Source organism: Moschus berezovskii, chromosome 1 (assembly GCF_049115385.1).
Source record: "Moschus berezovskii isolate FMDL1 chromosome 1, NW_MosBer_1.0, whole genome shotgun sequence".
Classification (NCBI taxonomy): Eukaryota; Metazoa; Chordata; class Mammalia; order Artiodactyla; family Moschidae; genus Moschus; species Moschus berezovskii.
The window spans coordinates 99,388,065-99,400,516 of NC_142460.1; the positions used below are offsets into that span (position 1 = coordinate 99,388,065).

At 38.0% G+C, this 12,452-nt stretch overlaps 1 protein-coding gene across 7 annotated transcripts in view; it reads right to left on the minus strand.

Moving 5' to 3' along the window:
• Window positions 1-12,452, minus strand: part of TP63 (tumor protein p63) — a 266,209-nt gene that overhangs the window by 16,117 nt on the left and 237,640 nt on the right. For 6 of the 7 annotated variants that reach the window (XM_055408027.2, XM_055408018.2, XM_055408007.2 and 3 more), the window contains 2 exons: window positions 10,736-10,818; window positions 8,103-8,239 (listed from right to left, as the gene is read on the minus strand). In XM_055408027.2, the coding sequence (XP_055264002.1) occupies window positions 8,103-8,239; window positions 10,736-10,818 (220 nt within the window). Of the gene's footprint in view, window positions 1-796; window positions 1,973-8,102; window positions 8,240-10,735; window positions 10,819-12,452 lie in introns of those variants that run through there. The other variant, XM_088838303.1, reaches the window with a different exon arrangement.

The following is a 12,452-nucleotide window of genomic DNA, read 5'->3' on the forward strand; positions in this document are numbered from 1 at the left end:
GTCGGTCACGACTGAGCGACTGAACTGAACTGATACTATTTTTTATTTAGAAAAATTGTTTTTGAAGTTTTAAAAAAGAGTTGCTCAAAGATCGGAAAATGTAATTTTTTTTAAAGCATTGGACAACAGGTTCCACTACAGATTTTTGGATATTTTCTATGGCCTTTGTCATAGAAGCAAAAATATTTAATAAATTGGAATTTGATTTAAATTTCTTCTAACGAACTTGGCAGCTGAAGATATAACTTGTGACTTGTTCAGAGATGTAAACAAATGATACTATAAGGGTCTAGCTCTTTATGAGGAAATTTAGCATGCACAGGGCTAAAACATATTTTCAAGTTAGTGTTGGCCTTAAAATTTGTTTTGAGGATTGATGACCTTGATACAGAGTATGTTAAATAAAACAGCAACTACTGACAATAATGTAGACAGAACCAAAATGACCTATTCTTCTTGCTCTTTCAACTTACACATGGTACCTCAATCACTTAAATGAAAATATTCTAGCATTTAACTGATTTTTTAAAAAGCAAAAGAGACAGAAAAGAAAAACTGCAAGATAAACCAAGATGCAAAAGTTTATTGAAAATTAAAATCACACATCCGTAAAGCAACAGCCTCAATAACAAGAAATCATTGATGTGGTGACACAGAATAAAGAGCTGGTGACCTGGTGTGGGGAGAAGATTTTTTAAGTCTTTATGTTATTATTTTTAAATATAATTTTAAAATGGAAATAAATAGATCCTCTAAACTCACTGAACCAAAAAAAGAAAAGTCATCAACTCTAATATTTGGGCCAGGAGGGTTGACTTTAACATGTGTTTACTTGGACATCACTTAGACAAAACCTAAGTGTCCTTGATAAGACAGTTTGAACAATGTTAGTGATATGGGTGACTTTGGAGTCAGACTGAGGGGCAGGAACTCCAGATATGTTAATCACAGATTTGGTGTTAGGATTTTGAATTCCACTTTGGGCACTGAAGAATGATATATGACTGCCTGGAAGAATATCACCAGGGTAGTTTTACCCTCTTCTTAAAATGACAAAAGAGGTTTACTTTCCTTGGGGTCCAAACACCAGTTTGGAGGGGTAGGTCTCCAGGGTTTCCAGGAGCAAGGAAGACAGACTATCACATCAGATGCTGACATGGGTTGTTAGTGCAGGGTGGACACAGCATTAATGAATTTTCTACTACATATGAGGGGAGGATACTGATGATGTAAGTTCTCAAAAAGAAGAAAAGAATCATCCCCTACTCATGGTAGTTATCACCTCTCTGCCCAGCAGTACATTTGACACCTTAGCTTGTTACTATTTGCAGTATCATTGCATGACCAGCATTTTAAAAGGGCCTGACTGAGTCTCTCAGCCACCCACAGACAATAACAACTTTTTTTCTCCTTTTCTTAAAAAGACATCTAAGTTTGAGACCTGCTCAAAAGCTTCTTCATGAGTTTCAGAAACAACAGAAGGTAACAGAAAAGGGTTCCAATAAACATCGTAATGCCCCTCGTCCCAACCTGAGCTCCTCCCTCCCGAGAAACAACACAAAAGCTCACAGACAAACACAGGGGTTCCTGACAGACCCATACTAGATCTAAGGATACAGAATCTGCAGAAAATGTCATTTCTTGTACAGTTTTGAGTCCCTTCAGAGATTTTCTCACTAATGGCTGTGTGCCTTTGAGCAGTTGGGTCTCTGAGCCAAAATGTCTTCAAGTCCTGGTTACGAGGGCTGGATGCACACACACATTCGCACACGTGCGTGCGTGCTCACACACACACATACTCTCACACACACACAGAAACACAACAAACACACACGCTCAAAATACAGAGATGGGGCTCTATGGGTACACTGATCGATTTGGGGGACTGGAATGTCTAAAGAAGGCGTCAGATTGTCTCGGGGTTTCTCTCCGCGGCTCCACAAGCTCATTCCTGAAGCAGGCTGAAAGGAGACTGCAGAGAGGAACCAGAGAAAAGAAAAGATGAAGGCTTAGGACTTCACATATTCAAATCCATTGAATGCAGAAACACATCCTTCTACCTTCATGATCATAGTACAGTCAGAACAGAATGTCTGCAAGGCTATTTTTATTCCTTTCTCTTTACTTTCCTTTAAAATCACTCAGAGATGACATTTCAAGATTTTGAAGAAGAAGAAAGGAGAAAAGGCAGTAGTAGTTATCCAGAACTAGGAGAATCACTTGTGGAAATTTTTCTTAAAAAAGGCATTTTTTTCCAGATCCTTTCTGAGACCAGGCTGGAACCCAAACATATATATAGTTTTAAGAAGTTCCACAGGTAATTCAGTTGAGGACTACTGAGACAAGGTAGGTCATGATGCTTAGTACAGCATTTGGCATACTGGACGCAATTAACTGCAAAAAAGAATGCAGAGACAAGAAGTAACTTCAATTTTTTGTAAAATGTCATCTGCCCAATTATAATGCCTCATTACTGTTCTTGTCTAACCTAACTGTGAGGTATGAAGAAATATGATCTTATCAGTCTGGGGGCTGCATCATCCTGCCTTTGTAAAGAACTATTAATGAGCATTTTGTATGTGCGCAGATTGCAATGGATAAGTATCTTAATCCTTTCAGTCACAAACTTGGCCTAGAAATGCACATATCAAACTCATGAAAGCAACTTTTGCATAATGAAGAAATCAATTATGCTCCAGGATGCCAGGAACAAATCCTTTTATTTTGCTAAATGTTGTGCAACCTCACAAGCTGTTAGGGAATTGCTACCCTGATGGCTTTTGAGTCACATTTGGTTATTCCTTGCAAAGGAAAAAAGCCATTTTCCCTTGGTCAGGACTGAGATTTAGTAAATCGTCTCACCAGGAAGAATTGGGATCATCTTAAAGAAGATGCCAGAATATAACTTCTTAATAGTAGGGAAGTAATTTATTACCAACTAAAGAACAATGGCTTTGACTTTTTGTGTGGATACTACATCTTGGGGCTTCTCTTGGACAAAGGGTTGAATGAGACAACATGCAGAAATCATCTTTCACTTACGATAAAAGTGTCTGGACCAGAGGGGTACACCCTGAGACCTAAAACTGAGATAAGTTCTGCAGTGAGACATAAGAACTTAGAAAAGTGACTTAGTCTATCTGAATTTAATTAATTTGAGGATATTTTTCATCATTACCAACTCAGAGCTAGTAACTCTCTGTTCTGACAACTTCCCAACATCTCCGTGAAGTTCAAAACTAACTGGGTAAACTATAAATGCCTGTGCACTGCCATGACCTGTGAGGTTGAACCATATATTAACCTTTTCGAAAAAATCTATGAAACTACCAATTTCAATCAAATAATCTGGAAATGCGGAAGATAAGTTTGACTTAGAAATACAGTATTAATCATATCTCTCAGTGAGAAAGAATTCTGTCTCCTGCCTTCTCCCACAGTGATAATTCTGAAAATAGTACTTGCTTCTCTCACAGATTCCTGAATTCGAAGCAAAATGATCAACATTCTTGAAGAAAACCATAGCTAGATAAGCCTAAAGAGATAGGACTTTACAGTGAAACCAAAAAGGTAAATAGTAACCCCTTGATACGGAGACAGAAAAGTGGGAGTAAGTGCTTACTTTGGTTTTTCTAGGCTTCCCTTGTGGCTCAGCCGGTAAAGAATCCACCTGCAATGCGAGAGACCTGGGTTCGATCCCTGGGTTGGGAAGATCCCCTGGAGAAGGGAAAGGCTATCCACTCCAGTATTCTGGCCTGGAGAATTCCATGGACTGTATAGTCCATGAGTCAATAGGTCACAGAGTCAGACACAACTGAGCAACTTTCACTTGGTTTTATTTTTATAACTTTCTTAACTAATGAAGCAGACCAAATCATTGTAAAGAGCTATATCCTTCAGATCTGATTCTGATCTCAGCTTTGCTATAAACTAGCTATGAACTCACAGGGGTAGTTAACTGGGCCTCAGTTTTCCCAGCTATGGTACAAAGAGGCTAGAACTAAGGTCTTGAAGCTCCTGTTCTGCTCTGATATTCTATGACCTATCTGACCAGTGAGCTGCTATCAGAAAGTGATCTGATCGTACAGGAGAAGGAAACATTAAGAGCGCCTCAGAATGTCCATATTTGTATTAAAATTAAAGTAAAAATCCATCCTATAGAAACTCAAAAATAATTCTCCAGTGTTAGGCTAAGTAAAATTTTAACAAAGTAATGCTGGCTTCAGATCAGGATGAAAGCCAAGAAGGAGAGTAAATTACAGAACGAAAAAAATAATGAAAAAGAGATAGTATCGCTCTAAAGTACACAAGTCAAAAGAATTGCTAAGAAGGTTTCAATTGGCTTCTGAAAAACTGTCTTAAGAGTTAATGTCCCTTGAAAATATGACGGTAAGGAGTCTAGTGGCAAGAAAGGGTCCAACTTGTCCTCTTACTAGATTTTGGCTTCTATGAACATAGCTCCTTATGTTTATTCCAATCAACTTAAATAAAATTTCTTTATACACTGTATAAAACCTACTTATAACAATTAAAGCCACAAAAATTCAATGAAGATTTATCCTCCAGAAAGCCTATGATCATGAAGGTAATTGTGAAGGAATTTTTGAAAAAGGAAAACCATGCACAAATGAAAAGCAAACAAAGAGAAAACACACACTGGGACACTAACAGAAGCAATTAAAACTGAAAATATTTCATTACTACCTTGTACAAATGTATTCCCTTCCCACTGATTTTCCCTCCACTATAAATAAAAGTATAAAATTGATTCCTCACCAGCATAATATTGGTACTAAATTTTTGGAAGGAATTCACAGGCTATCATAGGCATTTTCTAAGTTGATGTATTATTTTCAAATGATTGCCAGGGAATTAGATTTATATTTTTGCTTGTCTAATTATTCGTGCTTTTTCTTGGAGATCTGCATAAAAATAAAAGAGCTGAAAAAACTCAGCTGAAGAATACAGCAACTGGAGAATTTATATAGATGTATATCAAACAATGGAGGGAAATCCATGTATATATAATGTAACAAAGACATAATTAGACCAAATGTCTATATTTTTCAAAGATTTCATTTGCAGTCTGTTATATTTCCATGCACAAGTTATCACAGCTAAAGTTAGCTCTTATACACTGTGGAAACAAGCAGTCAAAAACATGCAATGGTACACACAAATGGACGCCACAGGGAACTACAGGGCTACTAATTGCTCACTGTTCACCTGTGACCACATATGCAAAAAGCAAAACTATATCTCTAAAATCTCTTGAGCTTCTTAAAATGACAATTTTAAGATATAGTTTCTTTTTTGATGAAATAGATGGCTTGATGAAACATGAATTATAATAAAATAATTTCCCTTTACAGCCATGTCAGCCAGTTAGGCTAGAGAAGTTATAAGCTCTGAATAACTCATCATCTAGAGACACAGAACTATGTATCTTCATGGATCCCATGTAAATGAACAAATACACATGCCCTCAACTGACTGAAGTAGATTGTCTTGGCTCGTAAAATCTCTAAAACTATGACACAAAACTATTCTTTCTATTGTATGATGTAGACAAACTGTTTAAAATGTCCTATAAACTTACATGATGCTGAAAATAAACTTCTAGAGGCTATTTAAGATTCAAATAGTGTTCTGATAAGTCACCACCAGTGGTAAACTATGGGAGGGCAGGAAACACATATGTCTCATCTCTGTTTCTAATGCTTTCACATAGCAGATCCTCAGTAAAAAGCTTGTTACATGTGTCATGTCAACTATTCTGGTCTTGGCTGATGAGGAACCATACTGTGTATTTAGACGGGCATGTCTAACTTCTTCAGCCAGAAGAAAGAGAAGAGAGGCCTCTGATAAAGGCTGCTATTGTTTTGTTCTGAAATGTCACCCTAAAAGACTTCTTAAAATCTTTTAGTACTTCTCTACTTTAGGATACACAGATTAGCTTCCAAATACTGTTATTAAAAAATATGTACCTCAAGAAGTCATGAAGGATCCACTCTTTTGTCTAGAAAGAGGACTGGAAAACTATAGTGGATAGGCCAAATCTGGTCCATAAACTAAGAATGTTGTTTTATATTTTTCAAGGTGGAAAAAATTCAAAAGAAAAATGTTTCATGACGAAAATTATATGAAATTCAAATTTCAGAGTCCATAAAACAAAACTTTATTGTAACAACTACTCTCATTTGTCTACATATTATCTGTGGTTGCTTCTGTGTTTCTGAACAGGGGAGCTGAAAGAGACCATATATATGGACCAGAAAGTCTAAGATATTTGCTACTGGTGCTTTACAGAAAAAAAAAAAAAGTTTGCCAAACCGTGTGGTAGAAAGTCACAATCTAAAAACCACACTATTAAAATCTACAGAACTTTTCTCTTTAACTGAAAAAAAGACAGGAAATCATGGAATAACTAGTTTGGCATTGAGTAACTCTTCTGACATTATTTTAGCTAAGTCAAACATTTCCAGGGTGAACTGAAAACTATCTGGGAGTCTGTCTTAATAGCATGATGTAAGTATCTTGGAGAAGGTATCTATCCCCTATGGGTCTGTAAAGGATGTTACAGGTTTGTTTCTTTGATCCTTATATGAGTTTATAAGAACTAAATCAGTTTTGCACTCAAATATATTAATATACATTTCTATCTGATATCCTAAATATTATATAAGGATTGACAATGGGAATTCTGTAACCTTGAATTCTAATTCTCCTCTGAAGTACTCTGTATCCCCAAGAAACTCCCTGATTCAACTTTCCAGTCAGCCTTACTATAAAACCTTATAATTATGACTTGCAAAACTTCCATGCTAGAAGTGAATGGCGAGATCCCTTTCAGGCAAAAAAAGTCTTAAATGGTCAAAGAGCCTGAAGTCCTTTAAAGAAGGAGTATGCTTCTTTTTTGCTCCTCTGCTGCCCACTCCATACCCCATAGTCAGTAGGTAAGGGCTCAGAGAACACCTCCTGAGTATCAGAGATGCAGTCCAACCTCCTCAACTGCATTTATTTTGATTTAGAAAAGAAATACCTTTTTATTACACTTTTCATAGGTATTTCTCTAGAGTAGTTAATAATAAATGAGAAAAGATCCATTATTTAGTGTTCATTTGTGTTCCTAATGTAAAAGACAATCTTTGTCATAGTCAGATAGTTTTGGCTTCATTTCTTTTTGCCTGAAGTATAAAATGTCTCCATTTTACATTGATCTATGGAGACTCTGGTGATACTTTCGGTATAGACACAATAGTTTTTCAGCTCACAAGTGATTATTCTTAACCACAGGAGGGTAAGTATAAATCAGAGTTCTGATTCACCAATTTCCCTTCCTTTCATAAGAGCTAGTCTGTTCTGCTTAGTTATAAAAAACACCATCATCAAAGATCTAAGAATCAAGGTAAAATGAACATATAAATAGGTTGTATGTAGATTCTAAAATGGTTGCAAAAATCTGGCCTCACTGATGTAAACATGTATTGCTGGAAGATCTAGAATGAGGATGTCAAAACATTGGCAATGTGGCTCTATTTTGCCCTGATGCATCCCGATTTTCCCTAGTGATCAGGCACTAGGACTCTGAATCCTCAACATAGCACTCAAAGAAGTCACTTTTAGTGAAACCTATGTGCTGTTCCTAGTTTATAATGATTTTCCCAAAAGTGGATTGTGTGCATCCCAGGCAAGGGACAAGATGAGATATTGGGATGAGGAAAAACTATGTGATTTTAAATAGACACATTATTACTTGAATAGAGGGTGTATTCAAAATTTTACTATTGATAGATGTGTATGGATCAGGGGCATAGAGAAGAAAACTAATTCTATTAATGTGAGTCTTTTATCAGAATTCACTTGAAATGGTTTCAATTCAACTTCAGAATATAGGTGTAACTTGTCAAAGGGAGGGTTATAAGAAACATAGAAGATTGCTGAAGCAGAAAAAGGAGTCCCCAAACCAGCTCACGTGAACCTACCAAGTTCTGTTGTCTCACAACCTCACCTTTTACATCACCCAACAACTATCCTACGGTCGATCTGAATACACAGTCATCTTAATCACATCTGCTAAAATGACACAGGGATACACTCACTGTTTCTGAAGTAAATGCTGGTGCTGCTGTTGCTGCTGCTGCCTGTAGGTTTCAATCGTGTGCTGAGGCAGGTACTGCATGAGTTCCAGGGACTCTTTGATCTTCAGCAGCATTTCGTAAGTCTCACGGCCCCTTACCTACATAAAAGAGCAGAAGGAAAGAGACAAAAAGTGAAGAACTGCAGGACTCTCAGAAGTACAGCCAATCCTCTTTATTTGTGGATTCTGCTTGGACTAATTCACCTACCTGCTAACATCTATTTATAACACAAAAAAATCAATACTTCACAGACAGGGGCATAATGATGAAAAGTTTGAGTGTCCCAATGTGCACGTTCCCAACTGAGGGTGAAGAAGGTGATGTTCCAACTTCTTGTTTCAACTCTTATGCAGGAAATAAGTGTCCTTCTCATAGCCTATTTAGGGCCAAATTTTTTACCTTTTCTGTATTTTTGGAGGTAAATTTTTTGGTTTAAAATAGTTTCCAAAGTCAGCTTCAGTGCTCTCTAGTGCTCCTAAAAGCAAAGTCAGCTTCAGTGCTCTCTAGTGCTCCTAAAAGCAAATAATGTGCCTTAGGGAGAAAATTCATGTTAGATAAGCTGAGTCCAGCCATGAGCTGTAGTGGTAAGGACCTGTGCATTCAATGTTAATGAAATCAATGTGCATGCATGCAGGCATGCTCAGTTGTGTCCAACTCTTTGCAACCCCACAAACTGTGGCCCACTAGGCTCCTCTTGTCTATGGGATATTCCCAGGAAGAACACTGGCATGGGTTGCCATTTCCTCCGTTAGTAATGAATCAACAGCATATATTAAATAAGAAACACACATGAAACAAGGTAATACACTGATCAGTTGCTAAAAATGTAACCAGAAGTTCACAGGAACCTAATCTTCTATTTCTTGTAGGAGCAATGATTCAGTATTTGATCGTCCAGTGTCCACAGTGACTTTATAAGGCATAACTACCACAGATAATTAGAATTAACTGTAATTAAATCTGGAAATACACAAGTTTTCAGCAGGGGTAAAATGTACTTCCCTCTTTAAGAGAGTGTCTTAAAAACTTTCAGAAGTCTGAGCAGAACCAGGACTAGAGAAAGGCGAGTGGAGAACAATGAGCATTTGCCTGACCCTGAGAGTGAGCACCTGTTCCTCTGTGCACCCTGGCACGTCGCCTGTCCCCTCCCTGTCCGAATTCAGAAATGCAAAGATTTTCTCTACCTTTTATTGAGTTAATTCCTACTTATCCAAGCTCTGGCATCATATTCTTTGAAAAGCTTTTCCTGACCTCAGTCTTTTAGGCCAAGTCCTCCATCCTTCTGTGAGCTCCCACAGTGTCACCCTTAACTTTACTGAAGTGTTGATTTCATTATTATACCTCTTTGTCTCCTCACTAGAAGACAAGGTCCTGTAAGGTAAGACAAGATCATCCTTAATGATCTCTAATGGTCAGAGTCTAGCATTTCTGCCATTCAGCAAACACCAACTAAATTCGTGCTAAATGAAGAGGTGTTTTTTTTTTTTTTTTTTGTATTTTTCTTCACACATTTCAGTCTGGCTAATTCTTCACTAAAAATAAGATGTAACTGTTTATAGGGTATTTCCTCCATTAGTACAAACTGAAATTTCATTAAAGAAACAGCTCTTCAATGTGGTTTCTATCTCATCAGCTGAAGACACACTAGAGCTTTCAGAATATCTAGTATACCTGGAAAATGGTTAACTTAAGAGTTCACATACCAGTTTCCATATGTGACCTGAGAAACAAGACATTGAGAATCTCAGCTAACTCACTGTCTGACTGTTCTGCCAGCAAGCAGTCTAATTCCCTGACCTGACTGACCTTTAGGGCCTCAAGAAGGAAGGGCTAGTGAGCATGGCACACCCAAACCTGTGGCTTAATTTCAATCCCAGCCAAATCTCCTGGCCCAGCTTGTCTGTATCTCAAGTCAGTGTAGATGACATCAAGAGCCATGCTGGTTACCAAAGCTTTGCTGCCACTCTAGATGGCAAAGACCTAAGGTGAGAAGAACTAAATGAACTGCAACTATAATCTAAAAAAGGGCACCTTGGTGATCTTGAGAGGGCTTATATTCCTTGTAGGAATGAACAATGCGCCTACACAATATTTGGGCCAAATCTCTGGCCATTCCCATATAGTTGAGGATTCTGCCAAGCTGGGCTTTTTTTTTTTTTTTTTAATATCATTCCCTAAAAGAAATCACAGGCAATACTCTGCAATAGTTTATCAACTTTGTGAATGCCTTCTGACAAAATTTTAGTACTAAATTGGTATGACCAGGCTGTCTAGGATCATCTTATCACTCTTCAGTAATGAAGGACAAATTAATTTTAAAGATTTGCATAAAAAGAACTCTATTAGTGGTATAGTTCTGACTGGGTAAGTAGTAAGAGGAAGAGCCCACATTATTAATCTGTTCCAGAGCTTTAGAGGGGATGAATAATTTTCTAATTTTGCAAAAAAAAAAGTAGGTTTTCTGTTTTATCTCACTTGCCTCTATCACCCTCTTCACATTCTCATTCACAGATAATCAAAAGATGACCACAGAGTAAAAGCTCATTCAAAGAAGGTGAAAATGAAGCAATCACGAATACCCAAGGAAGACTCACTGGTAAGTATAACAGTTCATCATCTGGGGATCTTCGTTTCTTGATGGATGTCATCTGGATGCCATGTGTGTTCTGACGGAAAGCTGGTGGAGGAAAAGTGCAAGTTTCATCCTGGGAACATTTCTGAAGCAATAATACATTGATTAAACAGACAGTAGCACCATTGACACTGATGAGATTAGAATTTCCAGTTCTAAGCAGCCATTCAATCAGTGATGATTACTTTTATATTAGGTATAAACCTAACAATAATGAGAGTGGGGGGGTGAGGCAAAACAGAGAAAGAAAAATGGGAGGTGGGTGAAGGGAGGCTGGGAAATGGCCTCTGGCTTAAGCACTGCTGCAGGAATCCCTGTGTTTTACTGGAGTGTGTCTGTGAACAGCTGCTCAGCACAGGAAGATAAATTGAACTTGTGTTTTATTTTTCAGATAATTTATCTTCCAAGGAGATAAATGCAGGCTGTAGGAGCTGTCTTGTCTGTGCATTCAACCTTGTAAGTTCCCCCCTCCCATGTTTGTGCAAATATCACATAGCCTCTGACAAGCAGTCTCTGGGACCTCAGTTTTCTCTTTGGTAAAATCAGGGAATTAATTTTATATATCCCTAAAGGTTTCTGCTTTATTGACTATGCCAAAGCCTTTGACTGTGTGGATCACAATAAACTGTGGAAAATTCTTAAAGAGACGGGAATACCAGACCACCTGACCTGCTTCATGAGAAACCTGTATGCAGGTCAGGAAGCAACAGTTAGAATTGGACACGGAACAACAGACTGGTTCCAAATAGGAAAAGGACTACATCAAGGCTGCATATTATCACCCTGCTTATTTAACTTATATGCAGAGTACATCATGAAGAACGCTGGGCTGGAAGAAGCACAAGCTGGAATCAAGATTGTTGGGAGAAATATAAAAAACCTCAGATATGCAGATGACACCACCCTTATGGCGGAAAGTGAAGAGGAACTAAAAAGCTTCTTGATGAAAGTGAAAGAGGAGAGTGAAAAAGTTTAAAGCTTAACATTCAGAAAACTAAGATCATGGCATCTGGTCCCATCACTTCATAGGAAATAGATGGGGAAACAGTGGCAGACTTTATTTTTCTGGGCTCCAAAATCATTTCAGATGGTGACTGCAACCATGAAATTAAAAGACACTTACTCCTTGGAAGGAAAGTTATGACTAACCTAGATAGCATATTAAAAAGCAGAGACATTACTTTGCCAACAAAGGTTCGACTAGTCAAGGCTATAGTTTTTCCAGTGGTCATGTATGGATGTGAGAGTTGGACTCAGGAAATCTGAGTGCTGAAGAATTGATGCTTTGGAACTGTGGCACTGGAGAAGACTCTTGAGAGTCCCTTGGCCTGCAAGAAGATCCAACCAGTCATCCTAAAGGAGATCAGTCCTGGGTGTTTGTTGGAAGGACTGATACTAAAGCAGAAACTCCAATACTTTGGCCACCTTATGCGAAGAGTTGACTCACTGGCAAAGACTCTGATGCTGGGAGGGATTGGGGGCAGGAGGAGAAGGGGATGACAGAGGATGAGATAGCTGGATGGCATCACCGACTTGATGCATATGAGTTTGGATGAACTCCAAGAGTTGGACAGGAAGGCCTGGCATGCTGCAGTTCATGGGGTCACAAAGAGTTGGACATGACTGAGCGACTGAACTGTACTGAACTGAAAGGTTTCCAAAATTTATAAACTATACCC